The sequence below is a fragment of the Seriola dumerili genome, unplaced genomic scaffold, assembly GCF_002260705.1.
Source record: "Seriola dumerili isolate Sdu_G_001 unplaced genomic scaffold, Sdu_1.0 BDQW01000003.1, whole genome shotgun sequence".
Taxonomy (NCBI): Eukaryota; Metazoa; Chordata; class Actinopteri; order Carangiformes; family Carangidae; genus Seriola; species Seriola dumerili.
Window position 1 is genome coordinate 6,256,093 of NW_019174258.1, and position 21,221 is coordinate 6,277,313.

Genomic DNA, 21,221 nt, shown 5'->3' on the forward strand with positions numbered 1-21,221 from the left:
CTTTTACTTTACTAGTTCTTTACCAGCTGTGTCTTAACTGCCATGTTATTCTTTGATTTAATTTAATTTAATTTAATTTAATTTAATTTAATTTAATTTAATTCAATTTAATTTAATTCAATTCAATTTTGGTATACCTCACTGAAATCATCCAGTCGCTGAACAGACAAAGGGCTGGTGCCTACAGAAACTCAGAGGCTGTAGTCTGGTTTTTGGTTTAATATCCATTTTCTTTGCTCATATAATACATATTGCATTGTACACCAGTTAACAGCATCACAGCCTCTGGTGACTATATTTTTGACTATATAGAGTATCTATCTTCAAAGAAATGTAAGGGCCTCTTGCCGAGGGAAATAATCCCATCAAATTGGGATGAAGGCAGCAGCTCTTGAGACTAGATTGCAATAACACATTTTTCTGAAAGCAGAGAGATTTTATTAATGAAAAACAAAAACCACTGCTGTTGTATGCTATGCACGCAGTGATGATAAGACTGCTCTTAGGAACTGGTACAGTACCACCTCTACTTTTTAAATCATCATGTTCATCATCATTGTATCAGTACAAAGAATCATTAATCTGTCAAGTATTCTGGCAATTATTTTGTTAACATACATTGTAATTTACCTTTGTGTTGGATCAACTTCTCTCAACCTGCTGCCTATTTCTTAGATGGCCTGGCAAAACAAGTCAGCTCTCTTATTCAGCTGTGGTTTACTGGTTATAGGAGTTGAATAGATTGATACATTGTTTTTTTTATTATTATTATTTTGACCTCAAGGAAGAAATTCTTTTCCACAGTAGCTGTGTGACAGACAATTAGGACATATACGCAGACTTATATGAAGTTATACAAAATATACAGTATAACACAAACAAGCAGGATATACAGACGTTCACAGTCTTATACAAAATACAGGGTTTATGGGATACTTTAATTACATTATTCATACAATTACATGGTTCATACAAACAGACAAAGACATGGATCGATAATGTGCGTATACTGCGGGCTGGATTTTGTTTTGTAACTTAGGAGGGGATTACATTTAATGCTCATATGGTTGTAGGAAAAAATGGCAGCATTAAAGGGAATGCAGAAAAATGTGCACATGTACATGTGTATTCCAATGGTCAGCTTTCCCATTACATGAAAAACCATAGACATTCAGGTCAAAATCAGCACAGAAGAACCACAGATACCATCTCTTTGTTACACACATTCTTTGTCCTTTCAGGGAGGGTGGAATCGATAGAAACTGGACTCTGTTGTAGATAGAAGACGTTTCACTCTCGTCCGAAAAGCTTCCTCAGTTCTGACTGAATGGTGGGGAGACCCAGGTATTTAACCTCTGTGGGGTCGTTATCAAGGCCACTGATGTCACTTGGTTCATTAGTGCTTGTGGCTGTTGTAACGACAGTCGTTAGAGTAATTTAGGTGACTCTAATGACTCTTAACGACTGTCGTTACAACAGCCACAAGCACTAACGAACCAAGTGACATCACTGGCCTTGATAATGACCTCACAGAGGTTAAATACCTGGGTCTCCCCACCAGTCAGTCAGAAGAAGCGTCTTGGATGAGAGGGGTATCTACACTACTGGTTTAGTTTCGTTTCTAAAGTTTTAGACCACCTATATTTTCCAGTCATTACTGAAGATTAAATCATGTCTCTCTGTTCTCTGAAGTTAAAGCATAGAACAAATAAATAATGAAGATTCTTAAAAAAAAAAAAAAAAATCCTTAAATCCTAAATTTAATCGAAATTTTTGACTCATACTCAACACACTCGTGGTGTTCTTTCTTCAGTGGAAATCAAATATGGTTCAGAAAGTTCATCCCAACTCTATTGCAGAAGTTCCTACAAATGTGTTGCACTTGTAGTTTGCTTTGCTTTCACCCTCTGCCCAGTTCAGCCCAATCCAGCTCCACGGGGTTTAAGTCTGGAGACTGTGCTGGTCTTTTATCATGTGAAGCCACCGCCTGGTTCTTTTCTTCTAATGTTTTGGGTCATTGTCTTGATGTCTTCCTTTGTTACTTGACTTTTTCTCACCATTCTGATAGCAATATACAGTACTACCTCCTGCAGTATGATATTGTCCTAATAATGCATCAGAGGATGTAGTAACACAGTTTGTTCCAACACTGCGATTGCACAGACAGAGGGTTTGTAAGTCATTAACAAAAGCCGGGACACCTGTTTGTTTGCATTAACTTTTAAGGTTTAATTTGCTTCCATCATGGCAAGAAAGGTATAAATGAACCAATTTCTTAATCTCTGAATCTTAATCTTTGAAATATACATGTTTTACTTTTGTTTTTTTATAGCTTGGGCAGTTTACTGTTTCCCTTTGTACCATTTAAGGTGATTCACTGGACTTCGCTGGAACTGCTTAAATTTCAACAAAAACTGGAAACGTGCGGGCTGTTCCAACACGTTTGGCCGGTAGTGTACAACCGAGCCCAGTTGATCTCGATTCACCCTTCTTGGATAACCATGACCTGGATGACTGAGAATCTCGACAGACATTCTCCGACCTTATCAAAACCAAGTGACTCCATCACCCACAATTGAACTCAACTGCTGACAGTTTGGTCAGATATTTGGGTATTTTTGTGTGTTATGATGATAGCAGCTATTGCAGCCCAAGCACAGATGAGGAGCAGGCTGCTTTCTAACTCCACACCCCAGATTTTTTTTTTTACCTTGTCAAACTTGTAGTTTTCAGGGCAGGGAAATGTCATGCTTTATGTTTGTTAATATTTTATATGTGCTTCAATTGGGAATTAGTTTTTGGCTGGTTCCTACTTTACTGCAGTCTTAAGGTTGCACTGATTCAGAGTCTTGATCGGATCAGCCTTGGTGGCTTGATTGCTTCACACACACACACACACACACCCTACACCCATTCACACAGATTAGGATGCCCTCCAACAGCTCAGGTCACTCCAGATTGCATCAAAGGTCTTTTAGCATTGACATTATCACTGTATATTTTAATAAACCATGGCTGTGGCCTGGGATGGGGGTCATGGAATGTGTGTGTGTGTATGTGTGTGTGCGTGTGTGTCTTTGTGGGGTTATCTTTTTATCTGCCTGCATGTCTGTCCTTTCCTAAAGGTATGCCTATCCGTCAGATTGCGTGCTTCTCCTGTGAATGTTTTAGGTCACTCAGTGTTGTCTGTCACGGCAGTTTGGATATGACTGTGTATATGATAGCAAATGGCTGCTGCTAGATGTTCTTTCTACACACGGCCATTACCACAATCACTTCGGAGTTTTTCTCTGTGTTTTATGAGTGTCTCAGCCATGAGGCAAAATAGACAATAACCTGCTATATCATGTAATAACAAATGCTGCACACAAGGGTTTGTGACCTGACTGATATTTTACAGTTTTCTGGTGTTTTAAGTTTTGTTATCCATAGAAGATATATTTGTGGTTTTAAGTGCCAAAAAGCATTTCAGAGTAGTTTTGCATGTCCTCTCTTTTCCCTGGAGCTTTAGCAACACCAGGTCTGTTTTCTGAGTGATGAAATTAAAATATAGTGTAACAGATTTCAGGTAAACACTCAGAGAAATCCTGCAAGGTTGGATGCTGTGTCCAGGTGGGCCGTACTTGGGCCATAGTTGTGGGTAGTGACTGTTTTGTTGTGACATCACAAAGTTATTGAAGTCCTGATGACTAATTTTAAGGCGCAGTTTTTAAAAACGGGCTGTGTGCTTTTTGTCCATGGATTATGCACTTTGATACGTTCACAGTATTTATATAGCACCTAGCCCTGCCCTTTATAATAAAAAAAAGACACGGGAACCTCACTTTCTACAATATGGGGCCTTTGAAGAGTATCATATGGTTTTTCTGGTAAGTTAGAATTTGATATTTGTACGTGCTCTGTGTTTCGTTGACAAACCTGGTGTACAAACTGCATGTAACACAAGACTTGTGGCTTTCTGAAAAGGAGGGAGCAAATTGGAGCAAATCTTTACTGGTGTTATCCTCTTCCTGAAGGTTCTTTTTCTCTTATTAATTTTCTCCTTTGGTAAAAGAGAAAATGGAGGCACCATCTCTTTTTCACCACCTTGTTTCCTTATCACCTCTACATTTCCACTGTCCTTTTCCTCTCCACTTTACTTTTTATTTTTCTTCACTCTTACTTTTGCAAATTACCTCCACATCTCACTTCCAGTCCTCCTCCTGAGCCTTTGCACTCCTCTTTCCACCACTGTCACTCCTTGTGCCTCTTTCTGGTTTCAGCCTCGTATCTGTGGTCTGTCTCCTCTTCTTTTATTGTTCATAGCTTCTTTTGTCTTTATTGCCCTCCCATGTCCGCCTTGTATAATCCCCGATATCCATCTCCCTTTTTCTCCCACTCCTCTATAGTTTCCCTTCCCGATCTACCTTTTTTCTGACTTCCTTTGACGTTTGAAGGAGAGTGGGGATCCACTCAGCTGACAAAGGGAGAGGCGATGACGTCACAGCAGACATGATACACCAGCATCTGCTCTGGTCTAAAAATACACACCACAGGGCACACACAGTCAGTCTGCAGCTGCACTCAGCATTTGTTTCCACCTCCACGCTCTACTGAGATGGCCCAGCTTTTACACAACTGGGGCTTGTGGGCACGCTGGGTTACATGCTGCTGGCCCACAACTGAGCTGCCTCGATGTGTTTAGATATTACGGTTTAAAGACTCTGGCTGGGTGAGGGTGTGGGGTGATGGTTTGCTGATATCAACCCTGTGTAAGCATGATTATTGGGTTAACCTTTCCTTTGTGAGTTAATTTATCTCATGTTAAAAATTTTATGTCAAATCGGTCAAAGCCCTCATTGCAAATACCAATTAAAACCTAATCGATGGAAAAACTAAATGACTGTGGCACCTATGTGCATCCAAACATCAGAATGTAAAAACTAATCTTGATTTCCTGTTTATCATTTATTCAGTTAACCCCTTCATATGTGGGTCAAATGAGCAGTCCCCTCTGTTTTCGCTTTCTTTTTATGCAATGTTTTTGTCGGTTTTATTTTGTCATGTCATGTGCATACAATATTTACTGTGGACCTCATCTCAAGGTGACTGACATCACAACTCACCTATTTAGTTTACACAGCAAAACAATGTTACATTTGGTACGTGTAAGTGTTACCATATATGGAGTTTGCATGTTCTCCCTGTGCTTGCGTGGGTTTTCTCCAGGCACTCTTGCTTCCTCCCACAATCCAAAAACATGCAGTTTAGGTTAATTGCCGACTCTAAATTGCCTGTAGGTGTTAATGTCAGCATGAACGGTGGTTTGTCTCTATATGTCAGCCCTGTGATAGACTGGCGACCTGTCCAAGGCCAGAAAAACTTTTGTCACTAACATTCACTTTAATTATAATTATTATGTGTGTCTGTTAATATAGTGAAATGACCCTCTTTAGAGCTACCTAACATTAGGTTTCTAGATAATGTAGCTAAGGTTACTTTAGTTGAGGATGAGTTTTTGCCCTATGTGACCAGCTTAATAGCTAAGTAGTATAACCTGGAGAGAGGCTCAAATATTACAACTTTTATAATTTGTTAATAAACATTACAAACGTGTGTGGCTTTGAAATAATTGTTTTGAGCAAAAAGATAAAATAAAAAGATAATGTATATTTATGATTTACAAAAACTATTATACAAATTCTGGCAGTAACAGGAATCTTAACTTCAGCAGTCATTACAACATTGTTCCCAATGTAATGGGGAATGTAATGTAATGTATGTGCAGGGAACACTGTAAATATCAAGTAATATTCACCTCTATCAGCTGTCCTCAGTCTGTTTCCTGTCACTTCTCTTCCCTTCCTCATCAATTCAAGTTCTTTTGTGTTCAGGTTGTGTTGTTGTGAATTAAGCTTATTTACTATTGGATGACAGTGGCTCAAATTTCAAGCCTGCCCAAGAAAATCTAGAGTAGACAGTTCCCACACACACACACACACACACACACACACACACACACACACACACACACACACACACACACATAAACAAACACAGTAAATCACTGTTTTTGAGCAAGGCACTGTACCTGCAACTCCTCTGGTCCTAACCAGCAGAGGATCATATGAGTACTCAATAGTTCCCGGGTGATGAGTGGGTGTTTGGGTGTAACCTTCTCTGACCTTGCGTTTACTCCCCGTTGCTATTTGGCTGAATAATTATCAAAGTGTTTTGCATTTTTATCTGCATTGCTTTTGTGCTCACACATGTATGTTTCATCAGCTATGTTATTTGCTATTTTTATGATTCTTGATGAATATTGATAAGTTGCGGATTTATTTCATCAAAAATATACCATCTTTATATAAAGAAATTATTTGAGTGTGGATGATGTGGAAGGGGTTGTTCTTTTATAGTAATGTATGTCTTTCTCTGTCCTGTTTGTCTCCTGTGTTGCTGTGTGTGTGGGTCCTCTGTCTCTCTGCTGCTGGTGTTGGCATGTAACTAGGGAAGCGGAGCAGGCAGGTCTGTCAGACTTGGAGATCATCTCCCAGCCGGTGGAGGATGAGAACCAGTGCTTGGCTCCTCCAGTCCAGCTGGTGAGTTTTGGCTACAGAGATCTGCCCCTCGCAGCTCTGGACCTCTCGCTGGCTGGATCACAGCTGCTTTCCAATGCAGATGAAGACGAAAACAGAGAGGGGTGAGTGCAACTACTGTTGTATGGAAAGCACTTCTTCTATGTGATACATACATTTTTTTTTTTTTTACTTTGTTTGCTTTCATGGTTCATCTCTGTGGAAAGTGTGAGTGACACTCCATGTGATCATGTATTGGTTCCAAACAGCATTTTTGGTGAATTTAAACGACAATTCGCGTCTCTACACAATTTGGCAACAGAGAGGCGTGAATGACACATTGGTAGTATTTTTTTTCTAAGTGACTATTCTTAAAGTGTTTTTATGGCATAAAAGTGGAACAATCACACTCACAGTCAGTGTTGAGCCAACAACTCCTGCAGTCTGTTTAGGGAACTAGGAAAAAACCTGATTCCCAAAATCAACTAAAAATATCACTCTTTTGAAAAGCACCTATCTCTCATGTCACATCCTCTTTTCACCACAGCGCCCACCAAGCTTTCTTTTTGAATGCCAGTGAGTAATTATCATTCCCCTGCCTTGAGCATGCCGTGTATGTTTGTAAGAAAAACTATCCAGATTTTCGTAAATGATTATATTATTGCTCTTACCTGTATATCACCCCTTCACCCATGCCCACTAGCTTCAAATGATTTCACCTCTTCTCAGTTTCCTGATGTTCACTCTCACTCTCATGGTCTGAATTATCACTGATGCCACATATGAACGACTACAACTAGCTGTTTGCTACACAACATAAAGTTGGTGCATATGCCCGAGATATTGTAATGAATAATGTGATTTCAACAGATATTGTGAATTGATATGATTGGCAGAGCTTGTGTTTCTCTCTCGGTTTCTCAGTCACTGTTCATATTGTTATAGCTGATCACACTCAAACTATCACAACAGAAGGCTAGAGTGTTGCTTGTTTGCTGGAGGATTCATCAAATTGCTTTGGTTCCTAATTTGGTATATTAAGCCATTTTTTTCTTGACTCGTGATACAAGCAAAGTTAAGGTAATGGTCTTTTTTTCTTTTTACACATTACAGTCAAGGGAGCCAACTGAGCATTTTATCTGCTATAATTAGCCTTACCATTTTGCCCGTCTAGCACCTATGATATTCACTTACCAAAAATAAAGACTAATAAAATCTGTAAGTATTGTGACATCAGTGCTGCCTTTGTATTCTGGCATGAATCCTCAAAAAACCCAATACAGGGTGATTTCCAATTTAATTGAAAATACATTGTAACTGAGGCATAATCTGATTGAAAATAGGTTAAGGGGTAGCTGATGTAAAAAAGAAAACAGTATACCTTAATGTCAAGGACTGTTGTTGTAGAGTAGCTACTTATGTGCATAATCTGAAAAATGATTCAGAGTGAATTAGCTCAGTGAAACAAATCAGTATTCAGAGCTCGTCATTCTCACCCTGAGGTGATTACATTGACCAAAACATCAGACTTAAAAGCTAGTGACAGCAGTGGTAAGCTAGTCATTCTTACCTGTCGTATCAAAACATACAGCTCTGCTATGGAGGTGTCCACCTTTCAGATTCTCCTTATAGAGTACTTTGGAGCTACCTGATGCAAGGCAAACTTTGCTGATCTTCCCTGTCAGCAGTGACAGAGTTCAGAAGAAGCTTAGAGAGACAGCAGGTGCACGGCTTGTATTGATCTTTACCTCTTGCAGAGGGAGTATGGAAGGTGTCAGGAGATGGACATGCATCATACTGTACATACAGGTGAAAGTGACAGCTTTAAGGAGACCAGGTATGACGGGAATATATGCTGACACTGTCAGCCAGCTAGATGGAAATATGTCTTCTCTCTTGGAGTATGATTGAAATGAAACAGGAGAAGGCATAAGTGTTTTTTAAAGTTGCACAGAACAATTGTCTCTACTGAAAACATTGTAAAGAAAGATCATATTGACCACAGATAATTTATGTAACATTTTCACCACCACCAGTGTCCAGCATGGAGCTGTCACTGTGCAGTCATGAGCAATTAGGAAGCGTGGGAGAGCTGCGACATCCAGGAGGGAAGTCACTTCATCTGATACTGTGTGTGCTATTATCAGTCCTCTGAGTGTACCTACCACACACATTGTACCTTTTATTCTATCCATTTCATATACATCATGTCGCCTCATCAGTTTTAATAAAGCTAAATTATTATTGCAAAAATAAAATACATTTTTTTGAAAACTTTGACTACCGTAAACAATCCCCAGTTGTTAACCTTTGTGTAAGATGCTGAACTTGTAGTTTGTCAGGGTCTTGAGACAATATGTGTGTAAACTGATTTTACACATGATGTTCAGTTTACTCGAAGAAGAGCTGACTTATGATCTCTGTGGATCTGGAGGGAGCTCTTCAAAGTCAAAGCTTCTGTCGCAAATTTGGGTTGCATTATGGGAAATGTAGAATTCAGTATTTATGGACCCCTACTAGGGATTAAATGTCAGGATACCTCAGCTTCTGGTGCTTTCATTTTGACAATTCCTTTTTCTTGTAAGTCCTCCATTTTTATTTGAATGCAGTTTTTATTTCCACTGCTCTCTATGATTGTACACTAATGCAAACTAAAATTGTTTACAAACCCTTTTTGTGGCAAATATTTAGTGACTTACTACCAACTTTTTGTTCAACATATCACCATAGTTGCTGTTTCTGTGATACAGTATTTTAGTGTGATAGGACATTTGCAAATGTAGCAGCCTCACACCCATGTGAACTGAACCATCTACCATCGTAGCCCATCTACCACACAAACACACACACTCTCTCTCTCCCTCTCTCTCTCTCTCTCTCTCTCTCTCTCTCTTGTGCTTTCTCTCTCACACGGACACACACACACACACACACACACACACACACACACACACGCCCCATCACACTTGCATAAATGCCACATAGTATGCATGATTATCATCCATCATGCGTTAAGTCTCCCTCCCCAAGTCCTTGACTTGCTGTCCCCGTTGCTCGGTATTACGTCGATTTATCATTAAGTGACAACCTCTAGGTTGTCGAGCATCCATAAGTTAACTCAGATCAATTCATCATTTCAGACTAAAGCACCCGCCCTCTTCCTCCTGCCTGCTGACAACAGGAGCCTTTATTGTAAGTGACATTTTACAGCGCATGAGCCAGGAGCCGATAATATCGCACACTTAATTTGTTGTAAGTCTTTTGTCTAACTATACATGATGTCACATGCACTTACTGTATTTTGTGTCACATGTTTGATCAGAACGAGGCTGTTTAAGGTCGTTGTACAGCACAATTAATTATATCATTGATGTAGTGCTGTCTACAGTTTGAAGTCTTAAAATCTACAAATTGTCACAGACAGTTCTCGACTGATTCGTACATGTTGTTTTATGATTCATTCCATGTTTTTACAATTCAGCAATTCAGACTTTTTTTTCTCTCTGACTGAATTTGGATGCGTGACGAGGAACATTGCACCCTGCGCAATATGGGACTCAAGCTTAATGAAAAAGGCCCCATAAACTTAAAATTCAAGATTATTATAAAGCAACATTATGTAAAATGATAAAGATGAATTATACAGACAATAAAAACTATAGAAAAGAGGAAAATGCTGGAACAGTCAAACAGGTTTAGAGATGAGTGTCCGCATAGTAATTACAGTTAAAGTCATGTTAAACTTTTGAACTGCTGGTTGTGGTTCTTGTTTTTTTTCTGCATTAACATGACTGTGTGGCATATGGATATGAGGTCACATCACAGCTGTCCTTTTGATTAGTCACGATATTAACAGATTTTTTTTTTCCACCATGCAAAACCTACTCCCTGTCCAGTCTCCTCATTCTGTCCAGCAACTGTGACTCAAACCTGGCTCTTAGCACTAGCTCTCACTAGGATGCACATAAACACCATAAGCTGTAGTACAGGCTCCAACACATACACACGCATGCACGCACATGCACGCACACACACACACACACCCAATATCCATACACAGTATCTCATCCAAGTCCTCCGTTTGACACCAAATCAGGTCTCACTCCATTGGTTCCCTTCAGTTAGCCAGTCATGGCCAGAAACAGATGGATGTCACAGACGCACCGTCAACAGTGGGCGATGCTGACGCTCACGCTGTGCTTGTATCGCAACCAGTACACCCCTCATGTGTCCCGTCGTATATCAGGGTTCGTGATGGCATGTATTTCCATCCCTGTATGCAGAACGGATAGATGTGAGTTAATGAGACTGTGAGTTGATGTCATTCACTCACTGTCTTGGATTGCTGTTGATGGGAAATACTTTAGTGTACAGTGATGAATTATGCATGCGGCATTTCCTACTCTAGCTCAACTTGTGAAATACCTGTAAGCATGCTGAAACTATGATTTACACGTTAACTGGGTCACGAGCCTGCTGTTGTTAAGTAATTACAAAAACAAGACTACCAATATGTTTAAATGAGCTTGGGTCCGAGGGCAAGAGACTAAATTTCTCCTTCTGGTCTCTGAGGCTGAAAAACTGTGTGAACCCCTGCTGCAAGCAGCTCTAACAACAGATTTACCAGTCACTGCGGTGAGGGTTATTTTACCAGTGAGCTCAATTTACTCAAACTGTGCTTAGTGCGATGGGGTCACTATTTCATATTCAAGTCATTAGTGCGAAATGTCTGGCTGTAAAAATGCTGCCAGTGGGAGTTGTAAAAGTCATCATTCTTTCTTTTAGCTTTAATGAAATTCCATTTAAATCCACCAGGCATGAGCTCCAGTAATGTGTGTGTTACATCTCCAGTATACCTTAAATGCCACTACTAATCCCTCAAATTAATCATTATTATCAGGCCTTGTGTCTGGCCTTGTATTGGAAACTTTCATTAGGATGTTCTTATAGCTCTTGGTTTGTGAGAATAGAGGTGAACTATCAAGAAGGCATGCTGTTTATAGGTCTCACCAACCTGTGAGAGAATATACAAGACTTTCAGTTGGTGAGAATCAGCAGTGCAAAAGAAAAACTGAGATCATGAGAAGAGGGGAGGCCTCCTCTGACATTAAGGCCATGTCATTAGAATCAGGGCGATGTAGCGAGAGAGCGTTTCACTGAATGTGTCAGTCAGTCTGCTTCCCTCCAGATCCCAATTCTATTTTATTCTGTGGATTTCAGCACCGCTGGGCTTTCGGTGATTACGCCGATGCCTCCGTCTCCTCATTACCGTATTGATCTACCTCTCAAACAGACAGCGGCCATTAGCCTCCTTAGATGACATTCATGAATGCCACGCCCATGCACCATCATCATGTTATACAATGTGTAATGCGGCAGTGGGCAGGTTACTTAAATCAGCGCTTTCAGATTAGTTTACCCGTGAGTTGACTTTGTCGGGTCATAACAGTATGTAAGCACCATCAGGCCCATGTATGTGTGTTCGCTTTCAGAATGGCGGGAGGAAAGGCTGGAGTGCATCTAGCAGAGAGACAGATTGCAAAACTCATCTTTAGGAAAATGAGATTGAGGAAATGAACCTTTTTTTTTTTTGAGGAATGATGAAGTGAAGTTGAGAGGAGGCAAGATGGTGGGACGGCAATCCACAGCCATCAAAATGAAAACGTATGTGGGAGAAGAATCTGTTGGCTGCTCCGCTGACTCTACCTGGGAAAGTGTATTGCTCCACCCTGCCTACCCCACCACCACCCCCACCAGCCTGCATTAGCTGGCTCATTGGTTTTCTGAGATAGTGAAGGAGCGTCATGAAGAAAGCTGTGCATGGGAGAATGTTTAGGCATGCTCTGTAGTGATGTTTGGCAGAACGGAGCGCGTGCACTCCTGAAACTAAGAATGTCACAGCCACGGTAGAGGTGTTTCATCAACATGGTGACAGTTCATTGGGTGAGGGGTGGAAAGTTATTTTCACTGGGTAGTTTGGGAAATGTCTCGCTGTCAGCAAAACTTTTCTCATCTACTCATTCCAAAAAGAAAGTGGGTGTAAATGAAAAATATGCAAACTTTCTGTTGTAATGTGTTAAAAGTTAACATCAAATTTAATGTAGCTGCATGTAGCATATTTTAAACTCACTGTAGTAAGTAGAAGTAGAAGTTATCAGTTTGTTGCCTGAAATAGACACTCAGAGAAAAACAGCAAGAAAAAAAAAAGCATATTTACATGTTGTGAGCAAGAGACAACTCAAAAGCTGTAATGGCGTTTAACAAACAGAGCTTTGTGCTATCGTGGTTTGCCTATAATGTAAGGCTGCAGCGTGTTTCATAGCGGGAAGCAAGCAGAGGGGATTAATCAAGAGAAAAGGCTCCTGTGTCAAGCTGCCACTGTGTGATGAAGCACCTACTGTCAGCCATGTTTGCATATCATAGCCTGTAGCATTGTGAAGGTGGAGCTGACCTTACTGCTATCTCGTATATAGTGTGCTGCCCTCACTTCACATGACGGCAAAGTAGTCACTCACACACACACACACACACACACACACACACACACACACACACACACACACACACACACACACACACACACACACACACACACACGCATGCATGCATGAACAGAAACACAGCACATAGAGTATTTATACATTTAGAAAGAGAGAGGGGAAACAAGGCCAGGCCTGACAAGCTTTCTCACTGCACTGCGTAGTGGTTGTTATCTAATCCTCTGTAATCATGGTTCACTTCATATTCCAGTTTATACTGGGCTGTCACACCTCATTAGGAACAATAGTGTTCCTTCATTGATGCTTCTGCACATTTAGAAGCTCCTCTCTTCGTTCTCTCTCTTTCACCACCTTTCTACATATTCCTGGTATTTCTCTGTTTTCTTGCTTCTCCTTCTATTCCCTCAGTTTCTTACCCTTTTTTTCCACACTCACTATCTCATCTTTCTTCTCTTTTTCTGCCGTTGGTTTCACACAAAGTGTACCTTCTCGTTCTGAATACCAATCTGCACTGTAACTCAACTAAATGCCAAGAATCATCCCATATTTTCTTATTGCGCACACTTGTCAGCACATCACGCTGACCCAAACTACCAGAGGCACCTTCACAAGCCCTCAGGAGCTTCCAGGTCCATGGTTCTGTGGTGAGGGTGAAGATAGGTGGACAGGTTGGAGATTTCCAGCACCCTTTTACTGTATTGTTGCCTAACACTGTGTTCCTATCAGGAGAGATGTGGGCGACATTGTGGGAGGTGGTTGTTCTAGCTAGCATCAGGGGGCAGTTGCAGTGTTAGCAGTTTTGGCGCCATGGTAAGTGGAGTGTAGTTATTAATAGCATTGGGCCCATCCATCTTCCTGTCTAGGAAAAATGCTGGGAGGACCAAGGTGGCATGGGCTTGTGTTCAGCACTTTCATGGCCGCCCACTCTCCCCCTAGTCATCAAGCTGCTTTTGTTTGTTTGCTCACTATTTTTTTTAGGTTGAAGGGTTCTTTTGGTGCTTTTCAGCTTGTATTTGTGTAGGCTGCTGCTGGTGTGTGACTTTGTTGGGGGGGGGGTAAAAAAAAAGTGTGTAACAAAGGATGTCAGCGAGGGAGATTTGGAGGTCCTGGCCTCATCTGAAGCTTGCATTGATGGTTTAAACTGGCAATTAAATAGTCGCTGATGATAACTGGGCCAATCACAAAAGTGATTTGATATCTTTAAATAGAGTTCCATAATATATGACAATATCAAACTTGCTGCTTTTAGTCAGAATGCATTTTCTGCTTTTGGGAAGTTTACATTTAATTCATTATTTTCTAAATTGGAAAATTCTAAAACATGGAACTTAATTCTTCATTAGACTAGTATACTGTAGCACTGGACAAACACATTTTGAACTGACAAATTTAAAAGGGACTAACCTTGAAAGCCACAAAACAAAAAATATGTAACAACAACTCTGACTCTGTTTACAGGAGAAATACAATGTGGAGCCTTCAACTAAAATACCAGGCACCTGACACTCACAGCAATACCTGCTCAGAGCCTGAAGATACAGTATATTAAAGCATCTGAGCTCTGATGTGCACATGAAAAGGTATAATAAAGAGGTCACAGTGTAGAGTATGATGCTGACAGTGTGATGAGGAAAGAGGGAAACTACCTGGGCTTATTATTGTCGGAGGATAAGGAGAGGATAACACCTGTGTGCACTGTGAAAAAAGTCTAATGATTCAAGTTGCCAGACTGGCTCCACTGCCATTAAAAGTGCACACCTGAGCATTGGAATGATGTCACCTCCCATCCCAGTGATGGGTGTGTGGTTGCCAGACGCGGAGACAGAAGCATATGTTGCTGATACGGCTGTTCCAAATGTGCAAGGAGTCCAGGGTTAGGTACCAACACCAGATGGTTCATCTAAATCTGTAGTGAGCAAGGGGGGTTTGAGGGGTGGGGTGTGCGGGACAAGGGCTCCTACCCTCTGCCACCCACCAGCTTTAGGCCAAGGGTCCAAATGTTCCATTTTGGAAATAACTGCTGGCCCATTTGCAAATTTTAGAAAGTGGTCAATGGAAAAAAAATAAGCCCGGCCTTCGTCAAACAATCACTACAAAGGTTTTTGTGGTGAAAATGGTTCTGAGACTTTTGTAGCCTAAACATGAACAGAACTGTGACATTTTATATGACAGGGGCTTTTAAATCACCTGTTATTAACTGCATTGACTTAGCAGAGAAACCTAAGATCTGAGATCCACTGTGCAGCGTGCAACATTATTTGGGGAAAGCTTAAGGGCCACTTGTGAGAGCGGGATTTGTAACACTGTACCTCTCTCGAAAGCAGAGCAAACAGATTTGTGTGAGTCCATCCCTTCATTTTTACATGGCACGCTGCAACTTTGTTCGAGGAGGTAAAAACATCAAATGACGACGAGCAGGGAGTGACCCGTTCTCTCCCAGGCTTCGTAATTCCTCTGCCACAGGGATGGCTGCAGGCCCATGTAGTTTAGATGCTAAATGTTCACTGTTTGTCAAATAGATGTTTTTTGTATGTCGCAAGGACAAATGGACATGGATAAACCTTTTATGTCAGAGATTCCCCAAAATCTAAAACATGCAGACATTGTGCTTTTATTTTGTGATTTCAAAATTATATGTTCATATGAGTTCTACAATTTACCCTCCTACCCCACCTCTCTTCTTCTTTTAAATGCACCCAACACTACATTAAAAAATATTTGATTATTTAATTCGACACAACATTTACAGTTTTAATGCCCAAATCCACAAACAATGATGCAGTTAAATAGAAAAACTACACTAGTGGCGCACATGCCCCTGTTTACACTTTCCCATCCAGGTCATCTGTGCTGTAGTTTGTCTGCCATGATATTAGCTTTACCAACTTTTATGACTCTTTCTGTCACTGCTGTCCACACAAAATACAGTATTGATAATGTTATGATAGTCACAAATAGTCACTGTACCCTCACACTCAGCCACCAAATCAGAAGGAGAGAAGGAGCAGAGTGGTTAATATTCACAGGCATGAAAAGTGAGAGACTGCTTTTCTGGCTAAAGCGGAAAAGGGATCAAGTGCCGGAGCAAAAACCTATTAGTGGAGGCCAGCTTGACGGCCTTGGTGCAGATGTAAGTATCTGTCTCTATTTACCTCTGGCTAACAACAACAGTTTACTAAAACCTCCTTCTCACCCCCAAAACACACATACAGTTTTCACAATGTGTGGGCTTGGTATGTGGGATAGTTTAGCTTGAAGGGTTTAAAATAGCTGCCCATAGACAGTGGGGTTCAACTGCAAGAAAAAAAAAAAATCCACCATTTACACTTCGCTATTACTGGTCAACTCTGGTAGGCGATTATTGGTGGGTTGTACGATTAAATCTTAACTTGACGAGGATGAAATGAAGATTTAATGCACCTGGGTTATACTGTATGTTTGGTCGCTCTGTCCTAACACACACCTGTCACACATATATTATGTTAAGGACAGGTACATAAAGGAAGTCCTACAAAGACATTGCAAGATTGTCAGTGCTAGATTACAGCAGTGCTAGAGTGAATCAATGACCAATCAGCTGCTATAGAAAACCTGATGCCTATGTTCATTTAACTCTGTTCACCAAGGAATATTTGAATGTCTTGTTTTGAAAGCACCATGCACAGTCTCATTAGTCTTTCTTGCCCGTGCAGTCAAAATGCTGTTTTTTTTATTTTTTATTTTTGCTGCCTCTTAAATGAGCTTCAAAATGGCTTTATATTTGCTCAGTTCAGTCGCCTCAGCTGAGATCCATAACTAACTGCAGTCTATAGCAGGAGTACACTGATCGAAGCTGGCTCGGACTGGCTGCGCACATGTGAATGCACACATGCAATATACACACAGAGAATACAGAACACACACACACACACACACACACACACACACACACACACACACACACACACACACACACACACACACACACACACACACACACACACACACACATTGACCTTCCTGTCCCCCTGTAACATACAAATGAGTCTTTCCCTAGCTCTCCCACAGGACTGTGAGGAAACTCTGAACACCAGTTGCCTTTGTTCACTGTGTTGTGCACATGAAGAGCGGCAAGCGTCTAGCTGCATGTTGAGTATTATCTATCTATCTATCTATCTATCTATCTATCTATCTATCTATCTATCTATCTATCTATCTATACACATGTACATGTACATCTACAATTTATAAGAAGGTGGGAACATTTGGGAAATTATCAAAAATGTGTTAAGAGTCAAATTTAAGGCTCTTGTGTTCTTGGCATTAATAAACTGTACATTATTGCTGTAATAACCACATTGTTTTTCAGTGTAATGAATTAATGCCAAATGAATTACTGGAATCACCAGGATTTTGATCAGGTTGTGAAACCTCTGAATCCAGACTGACAATAGCTACAGTTTACAGCTTTAGATCACTTCACATATATTACACTTGGAGTGTGGCCATCTTTATTTAACCAGCTACAGTTAGTACAGTATCAGCCATCGTTGCTGGCTTGACTTGACTCGGAAGAAGCTGTTATGTAACTGCAGCACATAAACAAATGAACTATTTGAATAAATAATTTGCTTGCCTGACAATATTGTTAATGTGAGAAGGTAAATACTGTGCTAATAATTCACCTGTCAAATTTCTTTTTTAGCTAATGACAGAGTGAAAGTTTAAAAAGAAAAAAAAAACTCTATCTCTGAGCAGAAGTCAGTCGGCTACCTTGCAGATTTAGATCTTGACTCCAAAGTCAGTCATATATTCTTTTGGTTGTGTTTCCCATGAAAATGCTGCAGGAGTTTGGGGGCTTGCCTCTTCCCTGCTGATGTGTTGTGATCAGTGGTGCACAGGCATTGGTAATGGGGAACCTTTCAAATGTAAAATTAATTACCTGCAATCTGACAGCATCAGGGAAACTCAGCATGTATTTTATGCTTAGTTGGTACTCCCCCTTTTCCACGCTTGCTTTAGCATGAAGCATTGTGTGTGTGAGTGTGTGTTTGTGAGTGTGTGAGTGTGTGCACTGGTTGTTGAAATGTGGAGCCTGCTGGAGACACGTATGTCTCTAGGGGAGGATAGGATGCTGCACGTCTGGTGTCTGCTTTGTCATATTTGTCAGGTGAGAGTGAATTTGCCATCAGCAGATTTAGCTTGAAACGACACCTGTAACACTTCCTTCAGTACAAAGTGGGACTAAATAAAAGTCCTGACCTTACAGTAATGTACTATGTTATGTCAAGCAACTGTGCCAGTTGTATTTTTTCAAATGGACCCGTAGTTGCTGGTGATGCATCAACATGGCAGAATAAGAGGTAAGGTAAAACAAACAAAAAAAAAACTGAGAGAAGTAGAAATTCTTGTTGGACTTGTTCTCTATTGCTGTCTATTGCACTAAGGATGAATAAATGTTTAAGCAATATCTCCCCTTCCACTCCAGTGGAGTTCTTTATCCGATGAGACCATCAGGTGCTGTGAGTCTGACAGTCCCAGTGTTTGGTGGCTCACTCGACGTGCTGGTATCGATTACTTTCCTTGATTTAATCTCCCTCCTCTGTTCCCCTGTCCAGCGCCGCTCAATCTCAGCGGCAGTGGGAAACACTGACAGCTATATCAGCCTGCTCAATACACACTGGCAGCAGAAAGAATATACAGGAAGAGACGGGGTGGACAGAGAGAACAGGAGAGATCAAGACAAGAAGTATGGAGGGAGAGCAAAAGAAGAAAGAACAGTAAATCAGTATTAGGTTGTGAAAATTGTCAATGTGAAAATCTGTGCAGCCAAAACAAGTTTGAAAACCACCAGTTTGAGAGGTGACCTTGTCCACTGTATGTGCTTGTCTACTAGTGACTTGGGCCAGGTGGTTCTGTCAGGCCGTCAGGGCCGAGTGGGTCAGAGAAACAACATTTGCTACTGTTCTCTTGCTTTAATAAGACTCATTAATATACTGCATGTGTCACCAGCAGTGTCTGACTGCGTCCCCTCTGGGCTGGGCTAGTTTTGGCATGACATGAAGTAAGGACAAACACATTCACTGAATTTAGCCTCTATTTGTCTCTCGTACCAAGGCTGAGTCTTCACACTGCCTGTGAACTCACATCCACATATTCATCTCTGTGTGAGAGCGTGCGTGTGTGTGATGCACTGGCTCGTGTGGCGCATTTCGCCTGTAAACAGAAGATGCATGTTATCGATGCCGGGCAGATTGTAACTCACAGGTTTATTGCCTTGTTGACTCATTTTAATATCCTCAGATGATAGATCTGATCTTGGCCAGGATGCTACCTTACTATGCACTGTGAACAAGTGAGGCGCTGTTAGTAGATGTTGTGCTTGAAGGGAAAGTTTTGGGGCGGGAATCTATTATTTTCCCTTTTAACCACAAACAGATAAACTGATGGAGGCCTTTTTCAAGTATATGTGGACATGCTGTATAGTGAGCAGCATGGCCGCAGCCACCCTTAAAAATGCCTTGCCACCCGAGCTACCACCCCAATTTTGGACAATCTGATTAAAAAAATATACAAATGAAAAGTTGTGACATTTATAAGAGTGAATGTCTGAGGTCGAGTGAATGCAGAAAGCGGTGACGCTCCTCGTAGACTCCTAGGTTCTACCTCTCCTCCAGACTGTATCTCCATAAAATAGAGAGCCTCAGAGGACACGGGGTTGGTAACAGACCGATTTCATCCAGCTGCCACTAGCCGTCCCTGCAGCGGGCAGCAGCTCCTGTCATTTTCTCCCGGCCCCGGCAGCTTTCTGTGCAGCCTCTCCCGGTCCCGTCTGCACACAACAACTGCTGATGGCTTTTTTCCCCTGCTAAATGTGTGTGTAGGGTTGCCAACTTCCACTAGCAGAAATATAGTACGGTCGCAGATGGATAGTGGCGTGGTTGTTTTGTTGAGGAGTGTTTTGTTTAGTAATAGTAACTCGTGTGTGATTGTGTGAGGGACAGATTAAACCTGACTAAACCCAAACTGCCTGCAGCTACCAACATCTCTGAAACTGCTCATTCAGCAGATGAACATGCCCAAATTTCAAATCAGTCATGCAAGTGCAACATACAAAAGCACCCAGTTGAAAAAGCACTAAACTCACTCGCTCCAAGCCCCAAAACAAAAATCCACATTAGTCAGCAACGCGGAGACAGTTCATTCAAAGCTCAGAACCTGAGAGTTCACCACATTTTCAAATTGAAGGTCAGAGGAAAAGGATTTTTGCCGTTAAATCGGCATCACTGGATAAACACTGGATGGCCTGTCTTTTATTGTTGGCAACATTAAATGTGTGGCTTCGCCAAGTATAAGTGACCCAGTTGGTGACTATTAAGTCTCTACCCTTAAAGGAAGGTTGCATTGACATAGTTACCAACAACTTTGACTCTTATTTCAGAAATCGGTTGGGAAACATTGAGGGGCAATGCAGGAGCTGGAAACTGACATTAAGTGAAAAACAGCACACAGTCACTCAAACTTTCCACAACATTCAGAATCAGAAAAACTTAAATGATCCCTGCAGGAAAATTTCTTTGTAAGAAATACACAACACACAAGTGAAGTCTGAAGTTGTACACCATTATTGATAATGATGATTACTAAAGGCAAAACATAGTAATTAAATCACTATCAATCTTAAAAATAACATGTTAAAAAGTCATGTGGCACAATAATGCAATGTTTTAGAGTTAAAATATCTTCATATATAGATCTACTGTATATGCCAATTTAATTTCTAAATTGGCATTCTTTCAAACTCTACTGAGAGACATTAAACAGGCATTTGAATTTGTTTTATTAGTTAGTTCGTGGGCTCCGGTGTGGAACTGACTCAAGATCTCATTGTACCTAAAATCGTGACTCTGGCTCTGTTACAGGAGTCCCTTTCAAGACTCTATTCAGGCATGTTCACTGTGACTGGCTGCACTATGACATGATTCCTGGAGACATTAAAGCCTGATGAGACTGTACCCTTATAAAGTTTGTGAGTAGAGTATTTCACTTTTACCATTTCTTTTTACTACTCCCCCTCAAAGAGTTTTATTGTTCTGGTAAATTTTTTCTTATTTTTTGCTTCCCTGCAGCAGCTGAATGAAGCATGAAATCATTTGATATAAGATGCACTTTGATGGACTATCTA

At 40.9% G+C, this 21,221-nt stretch overlaps 1 protein-coding gene across 1 annotated transcript in view; it reads left to right on the top strand.

Moving 5' to 3' along the window:
• The window catches only part of LOC111220859 (transmembrane protein 266-like), a 47,819-nt gene that overhangs the window by 8,018 nt on the left and 18,580 nt on the right, over positions 1-21,221 (top strand). Inside the window, exon 3 of the mRNA XM_022744113.1 lies at positions 6,491-6,682. Coding sequence (XP_022599834.1) covers positions 6,491-6,682 — 192 coding nt within the window. The remainder of the gene's footprint in view (positions 1-6,490; positions 6,683-21,221) is intronic.